Here is a 15,073-nt window from a genome sequence, read left to right on the forward strand (position 1 = left end):
CAAGAGACCTAGTAGACAGCAAAATTCCCCTAGAAAAGGTTAGCTTCTTTAGTGGAACCTCAAGACTGTTAAAAAGGTTATTTGTATACCTGTAAAGCGAAGAACCCCGAGCCATTAACTCAATGGTTCATTAATAAGCTATTCACTCCCTTAGCCATCTGAAGAGTAATACCAGAGCTATTGCACTATGGAGCAGGAACTGAAGCAGGGTGCAAAAAAATCAGCTTCCCTGATTAATAAGTATACTCTAATTTTGGGGGGCTGATTTTAGGGAAAAAGGTATATCCAAAAATTTGGAAAATGAAACAAGCAGGTTGCTATTGCATGTGGTAAAAATCTGTAAAAAAAAAAATCACTTGAATGTCATCCATTGTTGCTAAGCAATACTAATACATGGTCCGAATTCTGTAAACATTCCAGGTAATTTTAGAAGAATTTTCATACATGACAATCTTTCACTATTAACTCCCGCCATTCCCCGGTCCTTGCCCTATTAAAAAAAGGATCTAGTTGACAGTACTTTCTCTACAGACTATTTATGTCTTTTCTGTGAAGAAACCATTAAAATATTGGAAAGAAAATGTGCCAACCTTCTTCAGAGCAAACATTTTAAATGTTTTTAGCACACTTTCTACATAATATGAATCAATTCCTCTCCCCGCTCCAAACCAAATGCTTTGAAAGATTTCAGTGACCCAGATATTTATTTAAACATTGCTCTGCTCCACACATTTAACTCACACATAAGGACCAGAAAGCGAAACAAAGGCCATGCACAGACATTATATTTGTAGTACTATATCCACCCTTGTAGCACTACAGGGGGTATACATACATGCACTCCCCCTGTAGCACTACAAAAATGGCTGCAGCACTACAAATATTTCCGTTTGAATTAGGAACTTCTCTGTAGCTCTACCTTTTGTAGTGCCACATTTAACTTTTGCACCATTATATGTAGTGCTACAGAGGACCCATGGGCTACAGACAGACGTTACACATAAACCAGTTTAAGTGATCAGAAACTGGTTTAAACCTGTAACAGAACAGATATTCAGTGCACATAAACCAGTTTGAAAATGGCTGAAACCAGTTTAAGATAAACCTGGTTGAATGTAGTATCAGACTTAACTGATTTGGCTCAAACTAATTTATGCAATGTCAGTCCCAGACCCCTTGCTGGTTTAAGATAAATCAGATTCCCCCCAGTATCCCGGCATGCTCTCTGGGCTGGGTGGGGCTCTCTGCTCCACAGAAGGGCTGGCTCCTCCCTTCTGCTCCCTGGCTGCAGCTCTGGCAGGGACAGCAGGCTGCTCACCTCCCTCCCTCTCACCATTCCCTGCTAAGCAGGAATTCTGCCCCCCACCCTGCCTTGTAGAAAGGTGTCTGTGTATTAGCTAGCAGACCACATGCTGGTTATGGTCCATGCTGAATCAACAGGTAGCATTAACAGGTAGCTGGTAATATTCCTCAGTTATTTTCTTAATGGGGTGATAAACACTGAGTTAGAGGTGACAAATACGGTTATCAATTCCCTGCTGGACTAATCAGAGGATCCTGTCATTGCCTGGCCATGTCCCCACTCAGTTCAGTAATGTGCAAGGGAAGGGAGGGCTGCTCTAGCGTCCCCCCAGCTTCAAGCCTGACCTACTGCAGGCGTGTGCCCGCATTTCTGGGGTGTCTGTCTGGTTACAAAACCAATTTAGGCTATCCACATTGGACTAACCTGCAAAGATTGAATCAATTCAGGCTCAGGCTTTTTGAATGTCTGTCCCTAGCCCTGCAGCATCCCACAGTGCTCTGCTCTTCTCCCACCCCTCCAAAGAGGAAGGGAGGGAGAGAAAGCAGTAGGTAACTGAGGGGATGCAGAGCTGCATCCAAGCCAGGAACAGGGACTTCAGTTCTGCTCACTTCAGCAATCTGTCAGAGAGCATGATCCCTAGGCAGCAGTGGGCTCTCCTTGTTGCCCTCCTATCACAGAGCCTGCTGCTGTCTCAGTCTTAAAAAAGTGGGAATTCTGCTTGCCTTGGGGCACAGACACTTGTTGCCACAGTGCCAGAAGTGGCAGGCACCAGTGCTTGCTGATCACTGACAGTCTGCCCACTGAATGGCTCTCTGTCAAGGAAGTGGGAAGGCTGTCAGTGATTGTGCTCACTGATCAGCTTCTCAGGGGGCATAGAGAAGGAGGAACAAGGAGATAAGAGAAACAATCCGTTATCATCCCCTCTCTGGAAAACATACCTTTGCAATGACTTTGTAACACTCTTGCTGGGGAAGCTACATGTATGAACATTCTTCATAACAATATATTTTTGTACCTCTCCACAGACTGAGACCTTGCAGTGGTAGGGAAGCTTGCGTCCCCCAATGACCATCAGAGCTATATCACCCAGAGTCTCATATCCCTGGCAGGGTCACCCATGGTGAACAGTCCTGAGGGAAGTTTCCAGAAAAATCATGGTCCAACCCCAAGTCCTCAACAGCGGATCAGGTGGAAGAAGATGCGAGGATCTCAATGGCTGCAGTAAGATGGAGGTCTCCTGTAACCTAGGATTCTCCCTTGCCACTGGGTTCAGATCTTCACCTTTTCAAGATGATGTGGTTCCTGTTTCTGTGCAGAAGCTTCCTCATGTTAAACAAAGCCATGCACAAACTTCTACCACAGGAAACAACACATCCACATGATTGAGACAGGGTTGCAATTCAGCAGCTGCTCCCATGAACAAGCAGTCCTATTCAGGATTTTCTCTGCTCACCCCACATGGGGAGGGGGCTACAAAAGATGCCCTAAACCTATACTGTCGTATCTGCTCCTGGCTGGGTAAGCACTTCCAGTAGGATCACTCCGCAGTTGAAAACATTATAAGATGACAATGATTTTTGCAACATAGAGTGTTCGTACCTTGATGGATAACCCAGACAATAAATGACCAGCAAGAAGAACTGCCATTATCTCCAGGGAACTAGTAAGATACAGCATTGACAATGCAGTTCTGAGTGAGAACAAATGACCAGATGAAGGTCAGCTAAGGGAAGAGGGTGGAGGCTACACTTTCTTCTGGAAGGGGAAACTGGCCCAGAACAGATGTGTTCATGGCATTGGCTTTGCCATCAAGAATTAGCTCATGGGTCAACTTACAGAGCTCCCTGTGGGCATTAACAAATGGTACTGAGTTTAGGATGAAGGCTTATGAGACAACTAGTATGCTACCATCATCTGCACATATACCCCAATGCTTGATGCTGACAATGACATCAAAGGACATTTCCACTCCAACCTTGACCACATTCTAATACTAGCAAGGAGGACAAGTTAATTCTCCTCAGTGACTTCAATGCCAGGGTTGGATGTGACCTGGAACTCTGGAGTGGCACCACTGGGCAGGAAGGAGAAGGAAAAGCCAATTCCAACAGCATCCTTCTCCTGAGCAAAGACACAGAGAACAGTCTTGTCATCACACACTTGACTTTTCCGACAGGAGTAACAAAATCAACAGCTCGTCGAGACACCCTTAATCAAAGCACTCACCCCTTCTTGACTATAGTTAGAAACTATTGTTAGACTATTGTATCGAATGGATGCTCGTATCACATGAGCCATGCCAGAAACCAATGACTGCTGGACAGATCATAGTCTTGTCAGATCCATTATGAACATCTGGCTTGCTCCAAAACACCAAAGACAACAACTAAAAGCAACAGAAAGACTCTCAATACCAAATCAAGACCTGAAGCTCTGTAAGGATCTCCAACAGTGCCTCTATGGAAAGCTCTTTGCTCTGTCCACAAAATAAGGCAACAGTGAAGAACTCTGGAAGGGGTTTAAAACAGCCATTCAGATGGCCTTCGCTGAATCCACTGGCTATACCACTAGTCAACACCAAGAATGGTTTGTTGAGACTGACACCAAGATCCAAGCCTCCACAACCAGAAGAGAAGGGTTCATTCTGCTTGGCAAGATGACACCTCATCTCAGCAGAAGAAGGTGTACCAGCATTTCAAAGCTGAAGCTCAAAGAAGAATCCGGGAAGTCAAAAATCAATGGTGGTCAAATAAAGCTAAAGGAGATCCAGCTCTATGTTGACAAACATGACATGCACATTTTTTCCAGGCAACAAAATACACCTATATATCAACTTCCCAAGGTCCTACTTTCCCGAGATCACAGCATGGTTTGTTTTGAGGTAAAGCATCTTGTCCTCGAACCAGAGAAGAGAGAGCAGAGGAAGGAAAAGGACAGAAAGCCTTGTCTACAGCCTACTCTCCTCCCTGTGGAAAAAGACCTGCAACTTCTGTGGATGGGCCTGTGGCTCAAGGACTGGACTCTTAAGTCACCTGAAGACCCAGCAATGAGCTGTTGTAGAGACCATTCTTGAATCAAGGGATTGCCGATGATGATAACATTTTTGTAGGACTGCAAAGTGCTATGGCACATGCAATGCTACAAATGCATGTCTGTCTATGGGCTAAGTGACTTACTACATTTTCATGCATACAACGTGCCTTGAAATATGATGCACACCTTGTTTTTGAAAGACAGAATGAAGCAAAAAAGATCTTTCCTCACAAGTAAGTAACTGAGAAACCGCAGCTAGTGAGCTGAACCTGCTCATTTTTCTTCTCCCTGTGGACTGAGTGCAGACTTTACTTTTCCTTTTGCCTGGTAAGTGACAGCAACTGCTTTTATCTTATTTCCTCTCATATAATGAACACTCCAATTTCTATCTGCGGGTTTTTTTTTTTGGGGGGGGGGGGGAGGCATGTGTTGTATGTGAGAAAATATACCTTTCAAAGGGGAGTATAAATTCATGAAGTAAACAAATACAATAAACCAGGAAAAGCAAAGTTAGGCCTTTACATTTTAAATACTAGAATCTAACACATTAATGTAACCTATTTAAAATGTATCAGGAATAAGGAGTATTGAGGTTGGGGATTTATTTTTGCTCTGAGTCATTAATGGCATCTCTTTGAAGGAGATTATGATTAGAAAATTTGAGGGTGGATTTTGCATCCTCAGAGTGCAAGTTATTCAACTTCCTGATTAATCCCACTGAAACCAGTGGAACCAATCATGGAATTGTTTCTATACAACACGAATGAGGGTATCAGAATCTGCCCCACAAGGATGGGTACATGAGAAATAAAATGGAAATATCGGTAAAATTCATGTCTGGTAAAACTCCAATGATGTTAGTAAATCAGGCTCAATGTTTCTATGGATATTTCCCAGGAGATACAACAGAAAGGAACCACTGTATTTATTTTCTTTGTACTTACCTTCTGTGGTTTAACTAGAAGTGCTGCAATCTCTGAAGTGACCACATTAACTATAGTGGTGATGTCATCTTTGAAACGATCTGAGAATCGACTTCTTCGTGGAATGTCTTGTTTCTCTATGTTGTGAACATACTGAGCCATACTCTTTACCTGCAAAATAGAAAGTACTGCTGCCACACTACTGCTTTAAAGTTGGCACTGCAGCCTAATTCTACACAACCTTCCTCTTGACATAGTCTATTATAACTGCATAATAGCATAATCATAAGCTGCCTACCTGTGGCCCAAGGACTGAATGGGAATGGAGACAACTATTATATCCTTAATTCTCTGGGCTGACCCCTCTAGATTGGTGATGAAACACATGATAGAGAGATTTGTAATGCTGCTGTTTTTGCTGCACCTCTTTTGAACAAAGAGTAAGCTTTTAGTATTCATTATTTGTTGACTGTCCACATTACCTTGCATGCTACAGACAGGAAGGTACAAGTCTTTTCATCATCAGGACCAGACTGACAATATCACTATTACCCAGATGACATTTTAAAATAAAAGGCGGTAATATTTTAAAACATTTTTATGGAGGTATATCTGTGAAAAGCTTCATAAGAAAGGGAAAATATTTCATGAGAGGTCTGAATGAAGACAGGACAGTTATTCAGTGTACAAGGAGAGAAAAAATGCCCTAGGCATCATGCACACACCCTGGGTTGAGGGTGCTACATAAATTTAAGAAAGAAAAAAAATGGATTCCAGCTGTCTACATTCATTTTTTATTTCTGAAACTACAACAGATACCAGATCTCTCCTCTATCCTACCCAGGTTCTGGATTGTGGATGCCGACTCTCAACCAGTTATATGGGACAAAGCTATATGGGACAATATCACTGCTGCTGTATTACCACCGAAGTGTTGCTATTTCAACAGAAAACTGAAGCTTAGAAAGGAAATACCGCACCAAAGCCTTACCCGAATCCAGCACCTAAAGGTTTAAATAAAGAACAAGAAAAACATGGCTCTTTTATTCCATTCCTATTTGTTTTCTATCCTACATTCCTGCTGCATCCCAAACTCCCCACGAAGTCATCCCTTCAGTAACACAACAGAGAAGAATGATGATCAGACAGTGAGGAGTTCTGGATGCACAGAGAATGTGGGTTTGGTGAAAACAATGGGCTGCTGGGTGTAGTTCTCACCCTGCCGTGATGTCAGGCATGGGGTGTCACTTTTTTGAATGAGTTCCTACTTCTAGGCTGGCTGGTGGATGCTTTATAGGCTGTCAGTGTAAACCAATCAGTCAGAATATTTTTCAGCAACATCAATCACCTCAGTCCTCTGAGTAGAAACACCTGTGTGTGGAGCCCCGTCACTATAGTCCATGCTATAGACAGAGTGGAGAAAATGACAGCTGGAAATGAAGGAAAGGTTCCAGCTTGCCTTCTGTCTTTCCTCACTTTGCCAGGATTTTTGGAAAGTTGTTTCTTCTGCTGGACAGCAGGGGCTGACAGAGTTGGATCTGAACCAAAACCCACTATACAACCTCTTCTCCACCACCCTCCATACAACACCTTCTCCATCACCCCTTCCACACCACTTTGAGGAAGGTCATATCTAAAAGAGAACCCACATTTTGTGCTTCAAGTTTATTCCTCTATAGGGGAGTTTGGCTGGACAGACCCTTCACCTCCCCTCTCCCACACATGGAATGGGTGTGCTCAAGTATTGTAAATTGTGCTGCCATGAACTCAATTTACTTTCCTTATTGTTATATACTGCTCTTATATCTTACCAGGAGCTCAAAGAAGAACCAGGCATACTTGAAGACAGACTCCCTCACCATGCCAGTGCTGACCACCATCTGCAGTGCTAACTCTTCATGAAAATGCTAGATAACAGAACAGAGTTAGGTTGAGATTAGACTTCAAATTCAACTCACTTCTCAATGCTGAACCCCCAGTAGAACTCGGGAGGGGTGAAATTCAGTCACTATTGCCAGGGTCATGTAGAAGGCCTCCCATGCTGGGGTGTCCTTTTTTTGAAAAGAGGATGGGAGAGGAACAACTGAGCAAAGAGGGACATCTCTGTATCCCTCCCATGGTGATAAGATGGATTTCAGCACAATGGTATTAAAGGAGTACTGAGGGCAAGTGGGGTGAAGAGCCACTGTATCTACTTCTATGGAGAGTTAGGACTAAGAAAGCACCAAATCAAGTTCCAGATGGAAAGCAGCCATTACCCAAGCCCAGTGAGCATGAGCTTTGTGAACGGTATGTGAGGGGTGGTTTCACCTGGTTGTGAGCCCTTCTGTATAAAACTTGTATCATTTTTGAGGGTGCTGTTCAGGGTGGATTGTGACTACTAGTAAGAAAGAAAGAAATGTTCAAAACAGGACTTTTCCACTGGAACATACTTGAAGAGAATAACATAAATTTGTGGATGTGTCTGATGCCAAACATCAGGTCTAACTACCCCCAACTTTTAGAAAGCTCAAATTCATACTCTCATAAAGGTCCATTCTCTTCTCTGTCTCTCTTTTTTGAAGTAAACAAACAGAGATCCTTAACATTTCCACAGTTAATAAGAACATCTACAGTTTCATTATATAGGATAAAGGAATCCCTTGTGTGACAGAAACGGATATAAAGCTTCATATTTAAGGGCATAAATCAAAACATAGCAAAGGACAGCAAGGAACTTGCCCTTCAGGCAACTTATTGCTTAACTGCCTGGTGCACGGTTTATTGCACCTTCTTATGAAACGGTTAGTGCTGGCCACTTCCAGAGATAGGATGCTGGATGAAGTGTGCTCATCTGATCTGGTGTCAGTTCCTAGGATCCTAATAAACCAGCTTGGCAACTTGTATTAGGTTAGAGAGAAAGAGTACCATGGTTGTACAGCCTGCCAGCAGGGAAAAAACTACGCAGACTGCCAACTCCTCATAGAAAGAAGGGAGGATGGAGATAGCAAATAGCTTCTTTAAAAAGTTTATTGCAACATTTAAAAACTGATGTAGATGATCTTTGTACAAATTGACACAGAACCCAATAACTTAACACAGCACTGAAAAAAAAAGAATCAAAGAGAAACACAGATTGGCAGCCTGCAGGTAGGCATTTAAAATATGGCTACAGTTTGGCGAATGTAAAGCTCAGCTTGCCCTTTCAGTCCTATTCCCCAACCTTGGGAAAAACTGATCCACTGTGATCATTACAAGCTGTAATAGAAAGCCACTAATATCCTGGTCCATAAAACATACTGGTATTTGCTTGAACTATTTGGGAAAGAAAAATGTTAACAGCCTAGGATCAAGAGGTGGGGTCAGTGATACAAAAGATCATTTATCTATCAATCTACCACTGTTTTCTGACAGTTTCATTTGACAAAACCACTAATTAATTATTTGTACTTCCTTTGCACCTCACCACAAAGTTACTGGCACTGTGCATTTTAATAGATGTCTGCTAACAACGCCTCTCCCAGTTTCATTAATGATCACCCTGACAGTGTGGCAGTCTACCTTTTTACTGGATGGTCTTGGGCTTGCGCAGGCATTTGGTATATCAGCAGTCGGTTCAATGTAGTAGGACATCCGACTGCTGCTGCGATCCACAACCTGGAGCAAATCAGCCAGACCAAAAAGGAAAAATTAACATAAATGAATCAGTTCCTAGTTGTAAATAAATAACAAATACATAAATAACAAACACACACACACACACACACACAGAGAAGCCTCCTGTTCCATACCCTCCCCCTCTTTACATGCACACACACATGGGCGTGCACACAGTATGTTTCTCACTCCCAATAAATGAAAACCTGAGTCAGAATCTGGGAGCTAAAGGATAAAGAACATTTATGATAATAGTGCCACCATGTGGATTATCCTAGCATTGCATTTACAACTTTAAAGCTCTCCCAATTCCTCTCTTCAACAAGAGTTGACCTTTAAGTAAATTTCAGATTTAGAACCACCAACTAAGAAGGTACCTGGGAATGTTTTCCACTAAAATAATGTCAGTTTAAAAGAAGGTGAAATGGAAGCGGTCATCAAAGCATTATAAATGGCTGAATTATCAATATAATATTGTTATACTCTGCATCTTAATTTTGTATTAATTTAGGTAGATATAAAATTACCCTGAATTGTGTCATGTTTTAGGAACCAGTACACAGGAGTAAAGTTATCAAATATTAAGTTTGAAAGCTTAAAAAATGAATATGCATGAACAGATATATCCATACAAAGAAAGCTGGCAAAGCCCTGTAATTTCTCCTAGCTGTTCTGCTTTATTTCCCTCCAGACATATGACTCCCCATTATTACAGCTGTTTTTTTCCAGCAGTGTTTTAGAATGAAGCCTAAAAACAACCTGACATATAAGCACTCTTGATGTTGTAAAATGGTATGAAATCTATGGAATGCTGAACAAGGAAGAAGCAGATGATTTTGTCTTATGCTCATTTTGTTTGGCTGGAAATTCATGCTTGGTAAAAAAAGAAAATCCATTATCAAATTTTTGGGTGGTGTCTTTTATTGGACCAACAATGTAGTTATGACAGAGTTAGACAAGCTTTTGAATGCAAGACATTCTTCTCCATGCCTTGCATTTGAAAACTTGGTTAACTCTATTCCAGGTACACAGATGGCACAATAAAAGATATCACCTTAAGAAATCCTTGCCAGCCTCTTGCATAATTTCTGGACCATCATGTTATAACATCATTCTTATGCTACTATAAAAAATGGCAAAGGAGAAACAAGATATATTTCTGCTGGCAATTAGGAAAGGAGTTCTTTACCAAGATCTATTCAGCCCAGTTAGAGAATGATCCATTCTCTTGGGGAGTCAAGGCCAGTTTTTTCTTTCAGAAACAGGATCAAGTCCCTCCTGAGCATTTTAGGTACATGTATGAATAGACCCTCTACCTCAGAAGAAAAGGATCATCAGAAACCTGAAAAATACAAATCCTGCAGTGGAATCTCCCACCTATAAAGACAGAATCTTGAGGTCTTTACTCAGGTCTTACTCAGGGAAAAATCTTGTTGACTTAATTGGGATATCAAGAAAGAGTTTGTGATATCTCTGGCACTACACGTTGGTCATCAGGCTGGTTAAGACCTCCTGGTGGTACATGAAGAATTTATTGGCAGGAATGAGTCCAACCCTTAAAATCGGGATTCTCATTCTAGATTCTCATTCCACTTTTTGCTACTCTAACACTGCTTCTTCTCTTACCTTTGAAGACATGATGTTTTTGACTTCTTCATCAGTAGCTGTTGGGGTACCAGCAATATCTGGATTGCTGCAGCTCATTACCCGGCTCTGCATAAGCCTGGACCCAACAGACATAGCACTGGTGCGTCCAAATGTGTAGTAACGAGACTCTGGCATATTGGCACTGCCTGCTGTACCTAGCCATGGAAAAAGACTTTTACTAGAACCATCTATCATATTAATGCAACATACATAATGCAACATTTTACCCTGTGCTCCTAAACCAAAACATCGGGCAATCAGCATACGGTTTCTGAAACTCTTTCCACCAACATGAACAACTGTATGGTAATGAAGAGCACCTGCATTCCAGGGAAAGGGCAGTGAGCTGCTCAGCACAGCAACCAGCCATGTATTACCAGAAGTAGCTCAGAGCAACAGCTTTTTCCCTTCCTTTTTCCCCTTATTTCAGAGACACATGTCTGGACTCAAAAGCCCAGTGGTCTTTTAAGATTCTAAAATGTTTGTATTATCTTTGATGTAGCCATTAGAAACAAAGAGCTTGCTTACACATGGAAAGCTATCAAAGCAGCTTGTTCTGGAAAAGATTTTATGTTTGATCTCTATGTTGTCACCCTTTTCCAGAAATTCTAACTGTAGATGAGCCCTGAGACTTACCACATACCATTCAGGCCCATATTTGAGCTCAGACTTGTGCAAGGGAGTAAGACCCCTTGTCATCTCCCTCCTCAAAGCTTTAGTCTGTATATATATGAATAAGAGGAGCTATTCAACTTTTAATTTTTGGCTTCATCCTCCTACTCCCCACTTCAGTTGGGCTGAGTCAGCATAAGGTGCTAGGAAAGAAGTTATGTTCTACTGTATAGGTCTGAATTGAGTTACCACCCATCTCTCTCCTCTATCCCTCATTTTGAGGGATGTCACTCAGTTTAGTTCCAAAGTCACAATGTTCCAAAGAAATCTGGGATCCCTTGGTTTACTGCTGGAAATGTATATCTTGAATACAGATTTACAAAGCAGGTTACAGAGAGATCCAAGTATATTAAAGGCAGGAGCTCAGCATTTTGTAAGTTTTTTTACTTGAATAATATGCCTATATCCTTTTTCTGGCATCTTGGTAAGGCTGACGCTTTGTTCCATATTTGGGTCATGGCAGAAAATGCAACTATTCCCCAGGAGGCAGAATGTTAGGAACTGAAATTCTTAGGTGAGTCTGTAAGGATGCTGTGTTTCTGGGTCACTGTGGCATGTGGACCCCTCTCCCTTTGCTCAGGGCTATATCTACAGAAACCTGCTCCACCAGTTTATTTATTTAATTGTGCCATCCACTGCACTGTTTTCTTCTCTGCTTATATCCTTCATAGTTTGTAAATGGGAGAATTTTTTAGATCCTGCTCTGTCTTCAAACTGATGACGCAAAATGTTTAGAACCAGGCATCTCTTCTGCCTACACTCTGAGGGGTCAGGTCAGAGAGAAAAGGATGCCTTTGCAATTACCTAGTTTGACTACATCTCTCTGAGGCTCTGGAAGACGAAACACATAGTAGACATAGGATGCCAGGAGACAGTTCCTCCCATGCTGATCCTTACTAAGGTCTTTACTGTTGTGAAGACTGTTTACTATTGCAACCACCGACTCAAAGGCAAACTGGGAGAAGTTGGCTGTGAAATGAAAAAGAAACAAACAGTCTCAACATGAAAGGGTATAATTTGACCAAGCCAAGACATTCTTTGTATTGACAACTGCAATTTATTATTTGATCTGGTCTCTCACAAATTCAAAACTGAGGACAGGAACTAAAGATTGGACCAACTCTGAGATCCATCTGTCCCAGTATCCCATCTCCAGCAGCTAGTCCCAGGTATTTCAGAGGCAGGGTTAGCAACCCTGCAGATGGCAAATGTGGGATGAATAGCATCCCCTTACACAGGTCTTACTCTGCTCTCTAATGGTGAGAGATAGCTAGCCATGTTAGTCTGAAGTCAGAGAAGGCAGAGGAGAGATGCACCTTACAAACTAACTAAATCAGTGATGCATTAACCCAGTGCATTAACCCAATGCTGTGAGTCCAAGCTCACTTCATCAGATGCTGTCTTATGTCAATATTTAATGGTAAACATTAGCCTATAAGGCAGGAGCATGAGATTTGTATTCCTCCAACATTTCTGTTGATTTTAATTATAACGCTATACAAGAGATCTCAAAAAAAGTATGTGCACTTTGGCTATTAGGAATATAGAGACACTATTATCGACCTGAAGTGCTGTTTATTGTTTCTATCTGCACTCAAGTGATTTTGCTTGCATCCTCATTGCAAAGTGGGTGAGTTCCAACCAGAGTTAAACCAAAACCCAGTTTCTAACTTATCCCCTAACCTGGTAAGATATCCCAGGTTTAAAGTACCTCCAAATGTGGGTCTGAGGGTTTTTTCTGTGGCTGGTTAGACAGCTTGGGCAAAAAACTCAAACACCCCTAACTTACTATCCAGAAAAGACATATCCTTAAAGTCTTATAAATATCTTCCAGATGGTAAATTAGAGCAAGATGTCAACTTTAAGCTAGCCACGTATGTAAAACATCCTGCAGCTATATCTCCTGGTTTGCTTGCATCTCAGCTCTGACATCCATGCTGTTCTTGTGGTCAAAGCCCAAGCTTCAGTAAGTACCTGCCTGGCCAGCTATGACCATAGGTTGTACAGCCAGCTGGAAGAGTTTGTCCAGGATCAAGTGTAAAAACAGGACGAGGGGCTCAAGGCGAGAGGAATTCAAGCAGATAATGCTGAGTTTCAACTCATGTTCCAGTGTAGCTTCTGTGATCTTCTGCTCCATCACTCGAATTGGGAAGGTGACTTGGCTTTCCAGGGAATGACACAGAGTGAAGAATTTCTCTAGGTGGTTGTCCTGTCAATACAATGAAGTCTTTTCCACATGACACTAGACAGTTATGGCTTTCTACACAGTTGCTACCAAAAGCTAGTCAGAGACAGATAGAGTTTGCTGATAATAAAGGAAAAAAGTCACCAAAAACGTTTTCCAAAATTTTCTCACAATTTTGAGAAAGCTGAGCAGCTTTAGAAAGTGTATTTCAAAGGAGCTACTACACCATTTATTTCGTTCAGTTCATCTGGTACACATCCCAGGCTCTCACTAAGTCACATTATTTAAAAACAAACAAGCAAAAGTGTTAGTTCTTCTCTACAATGTCTCCATTATTTATTCCTTTACGTTATTGCACTGGTTTGTGGGTAGGAGCTATTGTGGATGACAGTCTTTTTCCTAAGACAGGTGCCTGCCCAAGTAGATACCACATCCACGTAAGTGCCTGTTGCACAGGGGTAACTGCCCTCCACTGGACTCCAGGTCTTTTCCCATTTCAAGTGCTTTTAGGAAGGATGGCCAGGATGGTAAAAAAGAGGGTAGGAAGGAAATTGAGGCAGTGCATTTAGGAGCATGATAAAGTCCTAAATTCCCAGGACACTGAAATTATCAGTCATGGAGTCCTCATTTAGCCCAAAACTATTTACCTGGACTAGACTTGAACTGGCAACCTAGAGATGAAGAGCTCTGCATCCTATTCACCAGCCTGCCCCCCAAAGTCATCCAAGACCCTAGTAGGCTCTTTTCAATGCAACTTCTGATGGAAGTAAAAGATCATGCCTTACCTGGGTGTGAACAGAAGAAACAGCCTGCACTTCAACATTAAACACTCCCTTGTGTCCTTCAGCCCATTTAATTGGCGGTGACTGTGGTGGAACTTTCTGCATTGAAGATAAAATAGGTTCCTCAACCTAGCACATCTCTTTATCAGTAGGGAAACAGCAAACCCTGAGTAACCACAACTTTGGGGGTGCTTTTCTTTCTTAAGGTAAAAAATAAGAAGTTCTCCAAGTATCCGAATTCTTTTCCACAGCTCTTTAAACTATTCTACACTGGTCCGGTCTGCCAAGCCACCGAGAGCAGTGGTGCAGTTTGGATCTGTTTGGTCTGACTTCCATTAGCTATGTTGCATTAAAGGACTCCCTCTCCCTCCCATACCAGTCTTCTCAGAGGACCCCAAACACAGCTTCTGAAACACCCCTCCCCCAGGCATGGTGGCATGTTTGGGTGCTTTTAGCCATCAGGAGTAGAGAAGTGGTCATACAAATCAAGCCTCTAGCTTGGAGTAACACAGGAGGTCTCCATGGCCTGCCCTATCACAGCACCTGCCAAACAGGTTGGGGTTTATTTGGATTGCTCCAAAAAAGATGTGGGGTATTTTGTAGAGTTCTTTTTTTTTAAGCACAGGGAAGGGTCTGTCATCAAATATTAAAGTTCAAAACATTAATGACGCAGCTTTCATTTGGAAAAAATATTACCACTTAGCAATTTTGTTTGTTACCTCTGGAGAGTGCATTGAATAGTTTAAAGGCAGTTTATCTAAGGCAACAGGAAGACAATAGTGTCCAGTTTGCAGACGATCATTTAACAGAATTGGCAGCCACTGAAACAGAGGAGGCAAAAACATAATATTTATTTCTTCATATGATCATGGCTATTTACCTTGTAAGTGGT

At 41.9% G+C, this 15,073-nt stretch overlaps 1 protein-coding gene across 2 annotated transcripts in view; it reads right to left on the bottom strand.

The window, feature by feature from the left end:
* The window catches only part of DOCK8 (dedicator of cytokinesis 8), a 137,207-nt gene that overhangs the window by 42,460 nt on the left and 79,674 nt on the right, over nt 1-15,073 (bottom strand). For both annotated transcript variants that reach the window (XM_019555324.1, XM_019555325.1), the window contains 8 exons: nt 14,901-15,002; nt 14,185-14,280; nt 13,189-13,423; nt 12,019-12,183; nt 10,522-10,697; nt 8,800-8,895; nt 7,071-7,166; nt 5,281-5,430 (listed from right to left, as the gene is read on the bottom strand). In XM_019555324.1, the coding sequence (XP_019410869.1) occupies nt 5,281-5,430; nt 7,071-7,166; nt 8,800-8,895; nt 10,522-10,697; nt 12,019-12,183; nt 13,189-13,423; nt 14,185-14,280; nt 14,901-15,002 (1,116 nt within the window). The remainder of the gene's footprint in view (nt 1-5,280; nt 5,431-7,070; nt 7,167-8,799; nt 8,896-10,521; nt 10,698-12,018; nt 12,184-13,188; nt 13,424-14,184; nt 14,281-14,900; nt 15,003-15,073) is intronic.

The sequence above is a fragment of the Crocodylus porosus genome, unplaced genomic scaffold (assembly GCF_001723895.1).
Source record: "Crocodylus porosus isolate Cpor-Errol unplaced genomic scaffold, CroPor_comp1, whole genome shotgun sequence".
In the NCBI taxonomy this organism is placed as follows: domain Eukaryota; kingdom Metazoa; phylum Chordata; order Crocodylia; family Crocodylidae; genus Crocodylus; species Crocodylus porosus.